The 19594-nt window shown below is 36.2% G+C and overlaps 1 protein-coding gene and 1 pseudogene across 1 annotated transcript; one reads left to right on the forward strand and one right to left on the reverse strand.

Annotated features, from left to right (window-relative positions):
- Positions 1-10075: 10075 nt before the first annotated feature.
- On the reverse strand, positions 10076-12382 carry LOC138324395 (fucolectin-5-like). The gene is made up of 4 exons (XM_069269463.1): positions 12304-12382; positions 11723-11965; positions 10793-11053; positions 10076-10290 (listed from the first exon to the last, which is right to left on the reverse strand). The coding sequence occupies exons 1-4, from the start codon at positions 12380-12382 to the stop codon at positions 10076-10078; spliced, it is 798 nt and encodes a 265-aa protein (XP_069125564.1).
- Positions 12383-13508: 1126 nt separating this feature from the next.
- Positions 13509-16961, forward strand: LOC138324398 (ATP-dependent DNA helicase RecQ-like; annotated as a pseudogene).
- Positions 16962-19594: the final 2633 nt, after the last annotated feature.

Raw genomic sequence — 19594 nt, forward strand, 5'->3', positions numbered from 1 at the left:
GCCCCTCCTGCCCCCGGGGGGTCAGAGCCAAAATTTATACAATTTTCTGTTCTCCTTCCCCAAGGATGCATTTCTAGCCAAATTTGGTTACAACCCATGCAGAACTCTAGGACAAGTAGCGATTTATAGGATTTACCTCTATTTCCCCTATTGGGCCCCATCCCTCTTGCCCCCAGGGGATCAGAGCCAAAATTTATACAAGTTCTGTTCCCCTTCCCCCAAGGATGTTTGTGGCTAAATTTGGTTACAATCTATGCAGAACTCTATGACTAGTAGCGATTTAAAGGAAATGTTGACGGACGGACGACGGACGCCGCGCCATGACATAAGCTCACCGGCCCTTCGGGCCAGGTGAGCTAAAAATAATAATAATAAGGACACCATTACCGTAGTCAACATATGTACAATGTACATACTTCCCGGTAGTTATACATGTAACCATTGACTTTACTGTGATCAAATGTTAAAATGCATATACATGTACATGTATTCTACAACTTGTTGTTCGTGCATTATCTGAGCGTTGATTATATTTACATCTGTATGGTAGGATGCCTAAGCGATTAATTTTATTTGATTGTGAAAAAGGGACACTTCTTAATGAAAGACTGTATGGTTGCCATGCTACCAGTTATAATACTAAATATTTAGGAATAAACCACTGCAAGGACACTGGCGTTGCTTGTCAAAAGTAATTTCTTACATTAAAAGATCATGCTTGAAAGTAAATAACATAAAAACAGCTTATTAATTGATAAGAAAGGGTAGATCTATGTGACGTAACGTAATTCCCAGAACAGGATACAAACCTCTCGAACACATTGAAAAGGTGCAAGTCCGAAGTCACTTGCGCGGTTGAAAAATGCTTGTAAATTAAACATGACCTGCTGTACATGTATCTAAATCTATAATCTTCGTTTATTGCGCTTGGAAATATTTACATGAATTAGAGTACTGTCGAGTTTACTTTTGTAAATAGCGAGCGTATACATGTAATAAATATCGTTAAGTAGTACCGTAGTGTAGAAGTGCCATAAGATTGTGATTATATTACGTCGTTGCTATCCTTTTGGGACTTTGATATAAAATTCCAGAAATGTGAAGACTGCCCTGTTGTTTTTATTTCTACGCTACCCTCAAATAGAATTAGATGATTAAATAATGTCAGAATAATACCGACAACTGAAATACAGAAATGGGAATGAACAGACGTAAAATTAGATTGATTAAATATGTTTAAAATCTCATTATTTTGTGTTTTTAGTGTCTAGAGTGTTGTTGCTATGGAGAGAAAATGGTTGCTATGGTGTAACTATGGGCTATAATATGGTTAAGTGTTGTGAAACATGACATGGTTTCGATGATTTCTTATACACATCACAAAAGTACTAACTTTCTTAAAGTTTCCACCTTAATCTACACGTTAGAAATTTTTAAAAGCAATTCAAGTGTCTGTTTTAGCATCAATACTGTATGCTCGTTGCCAGGCCTGTTGCTAGGCAACAACATAACAGAATGTATTGAAAGTGTGCATTTTATAATTCCCATATATTGATGTATATATAGTATCAAAATAAAGGCAATCTCTGTTGGGGCCAAAATTGACCTTTATTGCACCTTTTCCTATAGCCAAATTTCCAACTGGACCTGGATAAATACACAAGTATTCTACATTAAATTTCACGGTCAATTTATTTTTCGGTTTTGGGTTAGAAGGTACGTACGTTATAAATTTGTATGTACCAAAAGGCTGTTGTATATTCGTGTTGTGTTCCGTTTTCTGATTATTTTCAGACAGTTTACGCCAATTATTAGGTGGTCATTTTTACAATGTGTTCAGTGCAGCCTGAACAAGATCAAAAGTTGAATTAAATATGTGTATTCAATTGGGTGTAGAGGTTTCAAGGACTGTGTATGGGATGTATGTCTTTGACTCTCTGGGTGCTGAATTACTGTTAGCAATTCAATTGTGTAATAGTGTGGGAAGATGGAATAGTACATGTACGTGTCTTTGGTAGCAGATTTGTATGTGGATGTACGTTTTCCACTGTCTGTTCTGATTAGTATTATGGTACTAACGACGGCTTGTTTGTAAAAGTTACAGGAGTCGATTTGAAGTAGGCTCTGAGTTCTGTCCCTTTGCGCACCAAAGTCTATAAAATTGTAGTTTCTGCTCCTGCTCAGCGTTCAGCACACAGGGAGTAGGACGACTGCTTCGCCGTTGTCAGTATAATGTGACCGGGTGCGGTGTGTTGCTTGGTGCCTCCGGCGGCATGCTTTAGTTTAATAGCACTATAAAAAAAGCGCAACAGTTCCATTATACAAGAAGACACAACACGAACATACCGCTGTCTCCCAAAACACGCACCTCGCTCATACATGTGATGTCGTCCTTACATGACCACGGATGTTAATAGGACGTTAAAATAATCAAACATAACCATGTATAACCATATAACAGGTGCGAACGCTCAACTCAAGGCCAAAAGTGAGGCGGTGCAAAGGGAGGCATTAGGAAGGATAAAGTCAGATAGGAAGAAGAGAAAAGAAAAGATCCTAAATTTAGTCGCCTTTTACGATCATGCAATAGGGGCAGCAGGTACAATTCTAATGCCCTATCTGCAAGGCAAGATACACACACCCTAAAGTTTTACACAAGACATATTGAGAATTAATTCAAAATATAACCCTGTTACATAACAATAGGTTTAAATATGCACTGTATTTTACGTGTATGTAGCGTAGTTGAAACTCTGGACCATGTTGCCATAGTGCTATATTACTAAAAACATACCAGCCGAGACACTGGGAAGCACTTCCTAATTCCTTTATGCTGATTTGTATTGTGTGTTGGTTAATTGATTATATCAGCTAAAGTGGTGTAAATGAATGACCTTGACCTACTTTCAAGGGCACAGGGGTCAAATAGGCTAAAATCTTTTAATGACTATTTTTCAATAACTGTAAGGTCCAGAGAACTTATATTTGGCCTGTAGCATGCTGGGATAAAGAGCTTCTAAGATATGAAAATGAATGACCTTGACCTTCTCTCAAGGTCACAGGGGTCAAATAGGCTAAAATCTTTGAACAACTTCTTCTCAATAACAGTAAGGCACGAAGTACTTATATTTGGCCAGTAGCATGCTGGGATGAAGGCCTAATAATGGTGTAAAATGGATGACCTTTACTTATTTTCAAGGTCACAGGGGTCAAATAGGGTAAATTGTTTGAACGGCTTCTTTTAACTAACCGAAAGGTCAAGGGTTGTTATATTTGGCCTGTGACATGCTGGAATGAAGGTAACCAAAATTCTTGAGATGAATGACCTTGACCTTTTTTCAAGGTCACATGGGTCAAATAGGCTAATATCTTTTAAGGTCATCTTCAAACTAACAAAAAGGCCCAAGGTATTCATCTTTAGTCGGTAGCATGCTGAATAAAACGGTTACCAAAGTTGTGAAAACTATCAAGGTCAAGGTCAAATATTCTAAAATCTTGAATTTTGAACTTTTTCTCAAGTTCTACCATTGTGATTTAGCTGACATTTGCATGAATGATCCTGACATGGTCCCAACCAAGTGTCGTTATATTTTATGTTGATCAAAAACCAAGATGGCCACCACACCCGCCATCTTTAAAATATATTTTAACTTACTCTTAAGTTCCACCAGTTCGATTTTCCTGAAACTTGTCTGAAATGATACTGACATTGTCCCAAAAAATTGGTGTTATTTATCGGTTGATCCGAAAATCAAGATGGCCGAATTGATTTGATTTTGTCTTAACAAAAGAATCAACACATAATTTTGTACCTTTAATTATTTGCCTTTTTATTCAGTATCATTAATTTTGATAATGTAAATTAATGGAATTTAAATGTACATGTATACTTGCGTACCTCGTTAAGAATTTTGGTTTCGTTGCCTCTCTTACATTCTCTCTTTTCATCTTGTCAATCCACTTGCCTTTCTCACGTAGATAGATGGATTTCTTTATTTCCTCTGGTTAAAGATTCACATCAATTATATCTTTTGATTACATCAAATCAAAACAACAGAGTATATACAAAATCATGGAAGAGTGTTCATCTCTGAGATCATTGCAAGCACCAGATCATCAATGTTCATCATATTTAAAGCCCACTTTTCGTGGCCCAAGTAAATGTCCTTTGAACTTCCAAGAATAAAATTGCATTGTCTTTTGTCTGTTAAATGGTCGAATTTTACGTAATCCGATAGTCTAATACGTTTACTAAAATCTCTAATATTAAAATGTATCGCGACTTTTGAATAGTACCGGACACTGGACTAGAAAATGAACCGTTACATTATCAGTTTCTTTCTTACATATTTTACATGTCACCGTGTTTTTCTCATGAAGATATGATGATATGATAATTTAACCAGTTCGGCAAGTTTCCATGTATATTTCAGGTATTCTAGACTCAGTGGGTTAGGACCATGAGTGTAGTGAATTGAATTGTATGTCTGTAGTCTTTTAGAAGATATCATAGCGTCTTGCCAGTTTTTATGATATGATATAAATTTATGATATAAATCCTCGACTGTTTTTTTGCAAAAGTTCTTCATGTTGTTCGCAAAGGACAAAATCCATCGAACATAGTCCAGCAACAAGGATGAGATGTTTCGATTTCCCGCAATGATGAATATATCGTGAACAAAACTTTCTGTTTTCATCATTATATCACCGAATATAAAAGAGCACAGTCTAATCGTAAAGATAATTTTCCACACAAAGTTACTGCTTGCCGAACAAAGCTTATTGAAGAACATGAGCTTTCTACGTTCAATCCCGGCGTAGATGTCTAATAGCCCGATGGCGCGTGTTGTGACTAAAGATGAAGACGTCTGCTCGAAACCTTGGCACCTCCGGGCGGCGTATCGTTATACAATGTCGAGTTCCTGGCGAGATTGTTGTGTTGGATTAGCCCAAAGCTCCGATCCATACAGAATTCGTGACTGAACCATAGGTTGCACGAGTTTATAGCTTGTCAATGGGTCCTTACCACCAATGTGTATGCCAACACTAATAAGAGAATTCAGTATCTGTCTCTCTTTCGCACATGATGACCTTATGTTTTTATCACAGTGAAGATTTGCAGTAAAAGTTATTCCCGCGTACTCTTTGGTGGTGGCCCATTGGATAGGTTGTCCTCCTAGCTTGCATTCAGTCTTTGGAACGCGCTTTCTATTGCCACTGTTAAACATCATGAGTGAACTTTTTACGGGAATATAACTCAAGCGCCATGTACAGGAGAAATTGAATGCTATATCCAAGAGGTGCTGCAAAGTACCAGTAGAGCAGTACATAAGTAGGGTATCATCGGCTGAGGGTATCCCTGATAAATGTAGATCGTGAATATGTCGAAGTTAGATGAATCAAGTAAATGAGATCATTGATCATTACTAGGAAGAACCATGAAGACAATGTTCGACCTTGACCGACCCCTTGCTTGACCTTGTATGGATTCCCGGTTTTTCCCTCATATAACACACACGAAGATACGTCGTTAAATGAATTAGAGATAATTCGCCAGATTTTGCCATTGAGTCCCATATTGTATATTTTGAAAAGGAGGCCGTTTATCCATATACTATTGAATGCCTTTGCATTGTCTAGAAATGCAGCGTAGACTCTTGTTTCGCGTTCAAGATGGTGGCATATAGCTTCCTTTACTGTGAATGCAGCAGTAATACTTCCGCACTTTGGCCTAAAGCCTTGCTGTAATCGATTTGGACAGTCAATTTTATTGCAGAACTTTAAAGATGCCCCACCGCCGACAGAGCAAAAATGGCATTCATCATTAGAGCAATAATTCATGTTTAATCTTTTATATATATGTCTAACTAACACAAAAAATATAATATAGAATAATTTATTTTGCCTTTGGTGCATGCGCAATCAGTACTTCATTCCATATAGGATATAGTGCCACGTATTTTTTTCGGGATGCAATTAATTGTTTTTTATATTTTCAACTTGAAGTAAAATTAGAAGCTCAAACTTTTCATTGGTGGTAATGGTGTAAAGTAAGTAACTTTTGTAACTGAAGAAAAATATCAAATCGTCTGCTTCTGTTTTTAATAGTGAAAAATACCAATTGTCAGCGGTGGAGCATCTTTAATATTCTTTCAGAGACAATTTTTTCGAACAATTTTTCTAACACTGGAGTCAATGTGATGTCTCGATAGTTGTTTGTGTCCAATCTGTCTTTCTTTCCACCCTTAAATAAGGAAATAACTAGTCCGTGCTTACAACAAGGTGGGTATTCTTCGATTTCGAAAATAGAAATATATAAGAAGGCTAGTGTTTAAACAGGTGCGCGCCTCCACACCGAATGTGTTCTACTACAACATGATCATGACCTCCAGCTTTGCCGTTCTTCATGTTTAAGAGCCTTATTATTTCTAGTTCCGTAATGTCATCTTGGCAAATCTTGTTCTCATTATGATAGCTCTGTGCGTAAATGCTACTGACAGTATATTCTATTAGTTGTTCATGCGCGCTGTCAAAATGAGTTTTGAGTATCGGCCTGGCTAGCGTACTGTAGTGATCAGTCCATGCCTGTCTATTAACATCTGGGTCACGAGAGATCTTGCCATTTTCATGGCCTTTAATTTTTCGAGCACGAACTGCCTTGTAAAATGTTCCAGAATCTACCTCTGCAGCCACATTGTACCTGTAGTTCATAAAGCTGATTTTGCTCGTACGGTTGCCGCGCGTTATCGAGCGCTTTCGTAAAAATGCGTTTTTGTTTTTTATACTGTCGATATGAGTGAAATTCCATCCCACATGGTCTACCTTCCTCAAGCCATAGAGAGTGTTTTTCACGCATCGCTTTATGCGTCCTCTATGCAATTAACTAAAGTCTTGAACTGCTTTTCAAGGAAGTTGATATCTTTAGACGTTGCGAAAAGCGCCTGTTTTGACAAATTTTCTCGTTAATGCTTTTGGCGTAGCCCGATTTTTGTGTAGGCGTGCACTTCTTCCAGTTGACGGAGTATATGGTACATTTATGATTATGAATGACGCGGGGAAGTGTATAGCGCATCCATACAGGTAAATTATCATACACGTTTAGGTAATGGTCATCTAATATAGAACACTCATGCACACAATCAACTTTGCAATTTTCCATTAAGATATGGTCTATTAAAGATGCATGTCCCTCTTTGGAGACAAAAGTAGATGCCCCGCCATTTGTCGTTTGCTTTGCTATGGTTTTTGCTCCTAAAGGATGCGATTTGTGCATTAAAATCACCAAGGACAATCACATGACCTTGTTCGGAGTAGCGTTCATAGATATCAGATATGCATTTTAAAGTATCTACATATGCTGTAGATATTTGTAGATGGCATTAACACACCTATTAAAAAATGCATGATTTGTCACGAAGTTCAGTGGAACAGCAGATAACTCTCTCATTCCCTTCGTCCAGTATAGGCGATACATTTATTCCGCTTCTCCATAGAATAGCAATTCCACCGAAACCACGATTACTTGTCCTATTTTCTTGTTCTAACGGTATACGGCTATCACACACTCCGAAGGCTTTGAAATGGTGGTCAATGGTATTGAGAACACATCCGTTTTTTACCATATATTTTTGTTTGAATAGCAATCAAGAGAGAAAATTATTTCCTATAAAGATATCATAATTGATTTGATTTTGTCTTAACAAAAGAATCAACACATATTTGTGTACCTTTAATTATTTGCCTTTTTATTCAGAATCATTAAATTTTGATAATGTAAATTAATGGAATTTAAATGTTCATGTATACTCGCGTACCTCGACAAGAAAGAACAAGAATAGTGGTTTCGTTGCCTTTCTTACATTCTCTCTCTTTCATTTTGTCAATCCACTTGCCTTTCTCACGTAGATATGGTGCGAATGCGAGGTAAGATATCGTGAGACCTTGATTTTCATGTTTTAACGAGGCTTCTGATTCTGTACACGTGTTACATTATTAAGGAACAGGTACATGTGGTCATTTGTCCACGCATGTGCAGTAAAAGTTGAATTATCAGTGATACATATCGTGAATATGTTTTAAAATTGGACAAAACATTTAGTATCGACAATATCTCAAAGAACAAAGAGAAGATGATATGTTTATAACTGACCTCTGTCAGAGGGTCTCCCGCCCGTCCACCCCAAAGACGCGATCGTAGGACGAACACAGACACAGAGGTAATGTTTACATTTGACAGCACTGCACGTCGCCCCGGTCGGGATATTTTCCCGTTTCTTTATAAAATTGTTAATTTAAAAAATGTTGGTATCATATATAAATATAAAACATATATGTATTGTTTACTTTTTTCCAAAATTCTATGAAAAACAACAATATACAAGTAATGTTGCGTCAAAATGTAAACAAAGCCATGTGTTGCTTTAAAAAAGCCCCTTTAAGTTGAATAGAACATTTTCATACGCAAGTTCAAAGTTCAATATTACCATGCAGTTATGATAAACAAAATCGGCTAGTATTTGCGTATAGTGAACAAGCCTAGTAAGTGTAAATATATATATGTAGGATCTTACACGAGACTTAATGAAGCGAGTCTAAAGAAAATTTGTTTTTAGCGAGTCCTGGCGAGAAAATATCGAGAAATAAAGTCTCATATGAAATAAAACACAAATTAAAGATATTTTTATCACATAGCTACAGCAATCTACATATGGAAGAATTTCAAATGCTGCCACTTTATCCTGCCGTCCTCTCGAATCCTCTTCACGTTATTTTGCTTGGTGTTACTTTATTGCTTCTCTCAATACTTCACAATGGATTTCTTGCCTGGCGCAACCGAAGAAAGCGCTTAAAGTTACATTAGATGCATATGCAGAAATATTACATTTGTAAAGTTACAAGGTATTGTGCAGATTGTGATAATTATCCCTACTTGCTTCGATTAAGTTTTTAGCTCACCTGAGACGAAGTTTTTGCTAAGGCCCATGGGCCTCTTCTTTCACAAACATTTGCATTCCCTCCGTAAATAACATACTGTCCTTGTTTGTTAGTATTTAATACGGTATAAACTGATTATCCATATATGCTGCTGTCTCGTCATCTGTGCTAGTCTTGATCGCCTACTCGTCAATGATATCACAAGAATGGTTATTGTGTATCAGGAAAGAAAATTCATCGGTCAGACGGGGCTGACAAACCAGAGACATCCGGGAATTAGAAGGATGTTCTAGCCTACCGATTGAACTACCAGTGCTGTTATGCAACTTAGTCCAGTACCGGTAAATTAACAAGAGGCCCAAGGGCCTCAACGGTCATCTGACTACCTTGGCAATAATCATATAGGAAATTAATTAGAAATCGTGTCATGGTAGCCATCATCGATTGTGAATCAACCAGAGATGTAACAACACTTTGTAAGGAACATGTCAGGATCATTTCATGCAAGTTTCAGCCAAATCGCACCGGTAGATCTTGAGAAGAAGTCCCTCAAAATGTGTTTTCAAGATAGCGGCTGTGGTGGCTATCTTGGATTTCAGATCAACCCGAAACAAACAACACTTTGTCGGGACTATGTCAGGATCATTTCATGCAAGTTTCAGCCAAATCGCACCGGTAGATCTTGAGAAGAAGTTCAAAATGTGTTTTCAAGATGGCGGCTGTGGCGGCCATCTTGAATTTCGGATCGACCGAAAAATAACAACAATTTGTCGGGACCATGTCAGGATCATTTCATGTATGTTTCAGCCAAATCGAAACTTGAGAATAAGTTCAAAATGTTAAAAGTTAACGCACGGCGGATGACGACGGACGAAACATGACCTAAAAATAATATTGCGTCTGTTGACAGAATGATCACCAGACTATCTACATTTAAATTAAATGGATTCCACCAAACCAAAGCAAGACAATTCAACAATTTTTCCAGTTACTTGTATGTCCCAAAGTCTTTAACTAAACAATGATGAAAAAGCTCAAATACTAAAAAGTTGTTGTGTCAATTGGAACATTATCCATGGTTAGAATCAGATCTGCAAGTATTTTAATCCTGACGGTCAGAAAATATCACAGACATTTGCCCTTATGGGCCAAGTGGATATCCGTACACCTCGATCTCGCACGGATTTAGAACGATTTCATCTCGTGAGATCCTCACGAACTGACCATTCAAAGGTTTGTCACAAAAAAATGTTTTCATTTCCCCGACAAATGGCGGCCCAGCGTAATACAAACACAGAGCTCGGGGTCCAGAGGCTGTTTCTGCTACAGTGATGTTCAGGCGTTGGTTCCGTTCACCTATCATGGATTTTAAAGTAAAATATGATTTTGCAATATAAAATTTATTATTAAAATTACAACTATAATCAAATATCTTAAAGGTACTGTACTAGTAATTCCAGGTGATCTTTCTTTAGCGTTTTTCAAGCATCAAATAACATTAGCGTGCACTGATTTTACGCTATTTCACAGTATTTAAACTTGTCCACACTTATCATCACTCACAATATGAACGTGTGACACATAGAAATTGTAGCAACACAGATAATTTAAACTTCATTTGTTGAGAACATATTCAACAACACAATATAAGCACTTATAACTCTAAACGTCCTTTTTAAATCGCAGTGAATAAGCTCTAAAGAGGGTGCAAAATGCTACTGCTAAAATCAGAACATTCACAGTATATAGGGAACCATATCAACTAACGCCTTCAACCGTGTCGAAGAAAAGCAGAGGCATTTTAAAAAAATCTGAAAGGCTGCAACGCTAAATTAAAATGAAGGTCTTAAATACTCACCACAGCATTCGATCCTACCAAGGAAAGAAACAGACAACACCAAATGCCTTGACCCAAGATCCACCTGCCAGAATGGAGAATGATCTTCATCTTCCTCCCCTAGATAAGCTGTATGAGCGCATGAAACTTTACTCCAATCAACTTCGTTTTGAAATGGATATCGCTTCGAATCTGCTGCTTTTTCTGGACCGTAGACTCCATCGCTGTTGTATTCCGAAGACTGTAGATAACTTTTCCCGACAGCCAAATTTCCCACTGGACCTTGGTAACAAAACTTATAATTCATATTATGGTGTCGCAATTTAGATTAAAGTTAATTTGGCAGATCGTAAAGAACCAGATACCTGACTATAATACTCCGCTTAGCTTACCTATAAGTAGGGCGTTAAAAATCGTGCCTGTCCCTACCGTGTCTTTTTTGGTTTGGACTTACACACTATCGTCTATAAACTATTAGTTGCTGTTCCTGCTTAGAACTCAGAATAAAAATAAAAGGACAACTGGTTTGTCCGTTGTCGGTATAATGTGACCGGGTACCCGGTATCATTGTTAAAAAGGAAAAGATATTCCACTATTGTAACGAGACAACACGTACATACCGCATCCTCCAAAAATATAGACATTTACACAAATGCATTTCATACAGTGGAAACCGTTTATAAATGGTCCTACATGTTTATAGGACGTCAATAAATTAACCAAACATCCGTTTAGTTGTCATTGTTACGGTTGTTGAAGCATTTGTATGGTAAATAATAAGCATTAATATGCTCCAACGATCAATGAAATTAGTATTTGACATTTTGTGACAAGGTTGCCAGGACAACCAAACCTTTCAGTAAAATACAAAAATATTCGTTTTGTATCTACCTTCCAGTGCGTAATAAGCAGCATAACAATACTTTTAACATATTCAAATAGTCACCATACCTGCCATTTCGTAGTATATTACGCCTGTTATATACGTCGTCGCTATCATGTCATGGAGTTTTTCAAAATATCCGTAACAGACACCATTTCCGTAGAATACCGTGGAACAGTCGGCATCTTTATGGCACTCGTACAAACACCAACGGACGATTAGGTTGGTCTTCGTCCATAAAATACCGGTCAACGGGACTCTATCTGCATACCTTTCGTCTATACGAAAATGTCTGTCTCGTATATCTGAAAAAAAGTACAGTTAAAAGCACAGAAAAAGTACATATTATAAATATAAAAAAAAATTAAAATTAACATTTTCAAATAAAAATGATTTAACCTGCCTTGAGTTATGTGCTTTGACCAATACCTATTCTCATCGTCGTAAAGAGGTCGCTGAAGCTTCATAGCTTCTGCTACAATTATCCTTTCGAATTATCGTGTTTACGCAATAAATACATGAAGTAGGAATATCCACCTTGTTCCTGTGTTATAGATGATACATCACAAATCACCGTTGTGAATTAGGGTAAATGTAGTTATAAAAGCACCAAAGTTATATCAGCTATAATTAATTTATGTTTACCTACCCGTTCCAGCGCAGTGACACATCAGCAAACACAACAGCCAACTTTCTGGGTTGATAATTCTCATTGAAGAATCAGACATTGTGTCTGAGTATGTGGATTATAAACAATAAAGATAAAACAAATTTGTAGATACCCGTCAATCTTAGTGATATCAGGACTAGTTACTGTTTACAAGAGAACCTCAAAACTCGTGCACAAAGGAAGTAAAATGGTAATGAATATTAACAACCAGCAGTAAATTCATTAACTCGATCACAGTGCATGACGGCAATGGTGACCTGGTTAAAGAGCCTTTGCATCTGTGTATAAACATGCAAACAGTACTTTTTTAAAGTCCTGAAGCTACGACCCGGCAAATTAATTCATTTTGTTTGCATCTTAATACCATTGATTTATGACAGTCAATGTTTTATTAATTTTGGGTAACATTTTCAGTCTTAGAGACTTGTATTCTATTGACCTGCAGGCAAGGCGTTAGAATTGTACATGCTGTCCCTATTTCATGATTGTAAAGGGCGACTTTAAAGTTTGATTATATTCTCTCTTCTTCCTAATGGCCCTGGAGGTAAAGCGTTAGAATGTGTACCTGTTGCACATATTTATGGGCCACCGTTGTACTATTTTCTCCGCTTTTTGGATATCCAAAATTCGAATGAGTGATATCCAGAAAACGGTTTTAGATATCACGAATTCGAATTATTGATATAAAAAATCCGTGTTTTTGATATCCAAAATTCTAAATGATTTATTGATATCAAGGGAGAATTTATTATTTTGTTAAAGAAGAATTAAATTTCTTGATATCCAAAATTTGATTTAATGATATTCAAAAACACTATAAAAAGGGCAACAGTTCCACTATACAAGAAGACACAACACGAACATACCGCAGTCTCCCAGTACACTCACCTCGCACAACATACACTCAACACACCGCATACATGGGAGGCCGTCCTTACATGACCATAGCTGTTAATAGGACGTTAATAAATCAAACAAACAAACAAACAAAAGTTCAGATTAAATACAATCATTTCTTGATATCAACAATTCGAATTTTGGATATCCAAAAATATGATTCTTGATATCCAAAAATCAATTCTTGATATCCAAAATTCGTCATATCTTCGGAAAACACCTCGGGAGTATATGGCGGATGAATATGCAGTATTTTATACCAAAATGTTTGCCGGAAGTAATGTAGCTAACGTTGTTTGCCGGATATGGAGTATATTAAAGATGGCGTTCGAAATGGCTGTTAGCTATGCGAAGGCTCAGTTTAATTTTACACACGAACTGAAGGAAAAGCAGGTACAGACACTTTAAAGTATATTTTCAGGAAAGGACACCATCAGTGTTCTTCCTACAGGCTATGGGAAAAGTATTATCTATCAGCTGTTACCTTGGATTTTGCAGAAGAAGTATGATCAAGAAACACCAATGATCGTTTTAGTGGTTTCTCCTCTAAGTTCTCTCATGGAGGATCAAGTAATGGATCTGAGAGGGAAGGGTGTATCTGCGTGTTTTTTTAAATATCCATGGTAGCGATGGAAGCACCTATATGCGTACAGAGAAGAGCGACGATGACTTTGAAGATGAGGATCAGTCGGAGGATATTCTCTATTGGACAAGAGGGGTTGGGTTAGATGCAATCGAGAGGGGTGACTTCAACCTGATCTACATCCACCCAGAAGCACTGCATAACAAAAAACTATACAGAATATTTCGATCGCATGACTACAGGAAACGTGTTTGCTGTGTTGTTGTTGATGAAGTCCATATGGTCAAAGAATGGTGAGAAAATCATAATAAGTAAAAGCGTTAATTTAAATTACATATACTCAATTTTATTGACCAAGAAGCAGTGTATGAAATCAACATTCAGTTCTGCTATTTATAAGTATCTAGAACATATATGAATGGAATCACACCAGTTCACATACCATACAATATATCAGTATAGAGAATTTATATAGTTAAGAGAAATGTTTCAAACGTTATTATCACACTGTAGCGGTAATGTAATGTAGACAGAATAACATTTTGTTTTCACAGCAGACAAATGACACTACTTTGTAATAAGACAGAGTGACATTTACAACACACAGTGAATGAAATAATAACATTATGAAGTACAGTTCGTGTACACAACAATCGTACAATAATTCAATAATCAAATCACAATCACCACAAAATACAATCATACAATGATATGAAATTAAAGACACAATCACATGTAACGTTACAATACATTCAATTACACTGTAATATAATACACTTGAATATACTTACACTTAGTCATATACACAGCACAGTGTTGCTAATATTTATAAGTAATATTAGCATTATTTTGGTTATATATCAGGTTTTAATCAAACAAAAAATATAACAAATAGTAAGTTAAACAAATAATTTACAACTCAATACATGGTAGACTAATTAAGATGGCATTTATACTTGCTCACTCGTTTATAATAGTTTCTTTATTTTAAATGAAAAATATATTCCCATTACATTTTTATTACATCCTAACCCCTTAAAAGTTTCTATAAATTAATTGCATTTACTGTGATGAAAAACAGATCAGATTCGAAGCAACCTGGAATTGTGTTTGATCAGATGTTAAAATCATGGATAAGGATGGTACCAATTTCTGTACGATTCGGTCTTTTCATTTACAAAATATTATTTTCTTAATATTCTATTTTTTTCATTTAGTTTTTCAATTCATCTCAGACTAATTACTCTATGGTATGGCAGTGACTTGTTCACTGCCACCAGGTTCAATTCCTGGGAGTTATATGGGATAAAGAGAAATCCAAAATGTTACCAATGTATATATATATATGCTTAAGCATAATTTTAATACTGTAAGAAACTGACACTGATTGGTTTGACTGCCATCCATTTCTCATTCTTGTTTTCATTTTAGGCATGCTTTTCAAATAACAATTAGAGCCCAGGTATGTAATAACAAGTGATGCCACACATGCAGTTGAAAGTGTTGTATGAAAATTACCTGTGCAATTGTATAACTTTGCATTTCTTCGAATTTGTACCACTAACTTTAAGTCAAACAAACAACATTGGTTTAACATGCAATAAAAACACATTTCTGCACCAAATATCTCGAAGTTTGCACCTTTAAATAACATCAGAACTGCAACCCTTTTTCTACTCCACAAACATTCACTTTTGAAATTGTTGTTACAAATGTAGGAAATCAAATCAAATCATGATCATCATAACATCAATACTGATACGATATCATTAGGACCTAGACTCTACATAAAATAAGCAACTATTAATATCATTAACATCTCAAGTTACATCATATATATAGTATATGTAATATTACTGGTAAAATACCCCGCCTCATGATCACCATATAAAAATCTAAATCATCATTAACTGTATAATATAAACTAATACTATATTTGATTTTAACATCTTGTCAAAATCTTCATCACTTTACTCAGTTACAGATGCATAATTAACATTTAATTTTTTCATATGGTGAATGAATTGATTTGCATGAAACTTCAAACATATGTTACAAAAAAAAGTTTCAGGGTCATGAGGGTAACGATTACTATTTGTAAAATTGTGTCAAATTGTTTGTCCACACATTTCTAGGCAGTGACTGGACTTTCATGGAACCTTTAACATTTTTGTATGAAGTTTTCAAGATTAATTGGATATTTCATGCATCATTTTACTGTTGGAATCATAATGATTTGTAGTGACAAAAGCTGCTTTATGTATTCTACTTTAGCCATACACTATTTGTTCTGGCAGGCAAATACTTTTTCTGGCACTCTTGTTTAACAGGGGAGAGAGTTTCCGTCCAAGTTTTAAGAAACTTGGTGAATTGACCTGTTTGTATGACAGCCGACCTCATCTTGCAGTAACTGCAACATTGACACCATCATCCATCATGGACCTTGGAAAAGATTTGCAGTACAAAGACCCTGCCATCATAAAACTGAACTCAGACCGTCCAAACATATTCATTGATGTGAAATCCAGGCTTCCCAATGTAAAAAAGGTAGAAAAATATTATCAGCTCATTGTGCCAATTGCTGAAGAGTTGAAATAAACTCTTAAGACATTTTCCCCTGACAATTGTTTATATTGAGAGCCTAGAAGCCCTTCGATATTATTACCAATATCTAAATCATACTCTAAAATAGCTTCAATACTGTCCTCCTACTGACCCAAGGCGTGAAAACAGGCTATTTGCACAGTTTCACACAGAATACACACAGTGCATGAAAAGCCACATTATACAGGAATTAAAAAAGGATGACATTACAGTTCGTTTGGTATTGGCAACTGTTGCATTGGGTATGGGATTAAATGCAACTCACATCAGAAGGATAATTCACTGCAGGCCACCAACAACCTAAGAAAAATATGCTCAAGAAATTGGTAGAGCCGGTAGGGATGGTGAAAGTGCCAAAGCAGTGTTGTATTTCAACAACAGTGATATTGCGAAGAACAGAAAAGGACTTACAGAAAAAATGGCAGAATTTTGTAGAAATACTGACACCTGTTTACGGCTACATTTAGTAAGGCATTTTGGGTTCCAAGAAGTTGTTTTTGATGGTGAAAAAGAAAATTGTTGTTGTAATTGTTCAGCACTTGGTCAGGGTTAACTTCACTGAATTTACAGATTCCAAAGCTGCATAAGAATTAAGTAATTGACAGTAATTAGTAATCGAACACATTTTCGATTACTTGTAATCGTAATCGATTACAGTGAAAATTTGGTGTGTAATTATAATTACATTTCGATTACTTTCAAAAACATTAGTATAACTTACATCAGGCTATTTACTTTGTGAGCAGGTACATAACTGTATAATATATACCACATTTAGTACCAGTAGTAGTATATTATCTAAGGTACATGTACAGGTGGCAGTGTTTTTCAATATACAGGTAAGGTTTCATCTGGATGCCCCAGGGCATTCATGCATGCTAGAAACACAATATACTGACATACAATGAAAGGAGTGTGTTTTTAAGCTTTCATGTGTTGAATTAGTTGAGTTCAGTTGTTTTGACATCCTGGGTATTCTAGTGTAAAGTTCACACCTTATTGACCAGCAGACAGTCAACATGTCAGGATGGAAGGAGCATTCTCAGTAACTATAAAATGTGAATGGTATGTCCCTCTACCCCAGGGGGCCCAATGGAAAGACCACAATCGGTCAAAGTTACAAAATTAAAATGATAAAAAAATCTTCTCCTTAATATTTAGATTGATTTCAAAATCTTTAGGACATTTTGGTTTTTTTAGGTCATCTGACCCGAAGTGTCAAGATGACCTATTGCCTTCATGCCCGTCCGTCGTCGTCCGCCGTGCGTAAAACTATTCACATTTTAAACTTCTTCTCAAGTTCTACCAGTGGGATTTAGCTGAAACTTGCCTGAAATGATCCTGGCATAGTCCCGACCAAGTGTTGTTATTTTTCGGGTCGATCCGCCACGGCTGCCATCTTGAAAAAGGTTGGACATGGTTGTCACAGCTGTTAGCTTGCTATCTCCCTTTGGTTATCCCTTTAGATATTAACATACACAATGTTATGTTTGGGAAGTATGGAGGGGAATTTCAATATTTTAAGGACATGCATTTGCAAAATTGTTTACAACATATTTCTAGTACTATTGGATTGATTGTCAGATGACCGTTAAGGCTCATTTGGCCTCTTGTTACAAAATTTTGTTAGGACATTCTCTATTAAAATGATTAAGAATTTTCAAGAAGTTTTGGACAGTTTTGAAGAGTACTGACAAAATGGCATAAATTTAGCCCCAATCTGAATCACTGATTTTGGAGTCAGTGGTGGTCATCTACATCCTCGCCATAGTCTTCTTCATTTTCTTCAATAATTGGCAAATCCCTCTGAAGCCTGTTTATGATGTTGTTAAGTGTCCGGTGAAAGAGAGGTTTGTCAAATATGAAGGGAGATCTATTGATTCCTTTGAAACCATGAAGGGATCGACCTTCCTTATAGTTCCAGATTCCGCTTTTTCTCAATATTTTCAAGATGGCATTCAAATCATCTTCATCAGACCGTTTCTTATGTGATGTATTTGTCTTCTTCATATTTAACATGTCATCAAAATTTGAAACTACATCCATGATAACTGGTGCTGCCTTCGATATTGATATTATGGAATGTTCTGTTTTACTTGCTCCTAGACCCTTTATTAATTCCTTCAAATTTTTGACTTCATTTTCTTTCTGTAAATCTGTAGCCTTTTTGTTTCCTCTGCCTCCATGAACATTTACAAATGACTCGGCTCTCACACGCATTCCATACAGTGGCGGCAATACTATTTCAGTCTTTAGAATGTAGTCAACGCATTCCACTAAGTATTTTGAAAGACTGAATGCAAATAGAAAAATGGAATCATGTGTTTCATTATGATGTTTGTACGAATTACATCACCTTCATAAATGGCATCTGTAAACTGAATCATGACAAAAAACCACTGTAAAAAGTTCATGACATAGCTGTGTAACTCATTTGCATTCTCCTCCCCCTCTATCTTATGGATTGCCATAGGTGTGCCAACATTGGGTAGCAGAATTTGGCAGCCATGTTTGATTTTCATCAGTGGGACTTGGATTTTTGTGACATTCCCATTTATTTGTACATTCAGAGAGACCTTGCCATCCTTAACAGCTGCCTCCTTAAAGCTGAAAACTTCAGTATCACTGCCTCCTATAGAAACCTTCATTCGCACACTGTTTGTAGAGGTATTTGTGGTATCCTTCAAATAACAAGCAGTTCAAGCAGTGAGAATCCATTGAAACACATCAAATATCCTGCAATAAACCCTTAATGCCGTTTTGTTCCTTGTACACTCATACTTGAAAAATACATTGTCTGATTGAAATATATGGAAAAAAATAAGTGGCTTGAGTTGTGACAAACGATTATACTAATACAGTAACAGTGACCTTGACCTGAAACCTTGAAACATTAACTTGTTCATTTTTTTTCATACTAACAACTTTATGAAGTTTGATCAAAATCTTTTGCACCATGAAGTTGCTACAGCACTGACAACATACATACACCCTAACAGAACACTATACACCTCCCCGCCCCAAAACCACATATACCCATCTGGACCTAGATTTTGATATTATGTTCATGTATCTATAATACCATTATACTTTGCTGATTACCTGTATTCATTTTTATACATTGTGTCATTATTGATTCATCTTACATAATTATCTTCTTTATATAAGGTAATAGCAGGTACATAT

Source organism: Argopecten irradians, chromosome 5 (assembly GCF_041381155.1).
Source record: "Argopecten irradians isolate NY chromosome 5, Ai_NY, whole genome shotgun sequence".
Taxonomy (NCBI): domain Eukaryota; kingdom Metazoa; phylum Mollusca; class Bivalvia; order Pectinida; family Pectinidae; genus Argopecten; species Argopecten irradians.

Coding starts and splice junctions, on each gene's coding strand:
- LOC138324395 (XM_069269463.1), bottom strand. CDS start 12,382: ATGTCTGATTCTTCAATGAGAATTATCAACCCAGAAAGTTGGCTGTTG. Junction 11,966..12,303: donor GTGTCACTGCGCTGGAACGG/GTAGGTAAACAT, acceptor AACTGTACTTTT/TTTCAGATATACGAGACAGA. Junction 10,291..10,792: donor TGGTAGGATCGAATGCTGTG/GTGAGTATTTAA, acceptor AATCCATGATAG/GTGAACGGAACCAACGCCTG.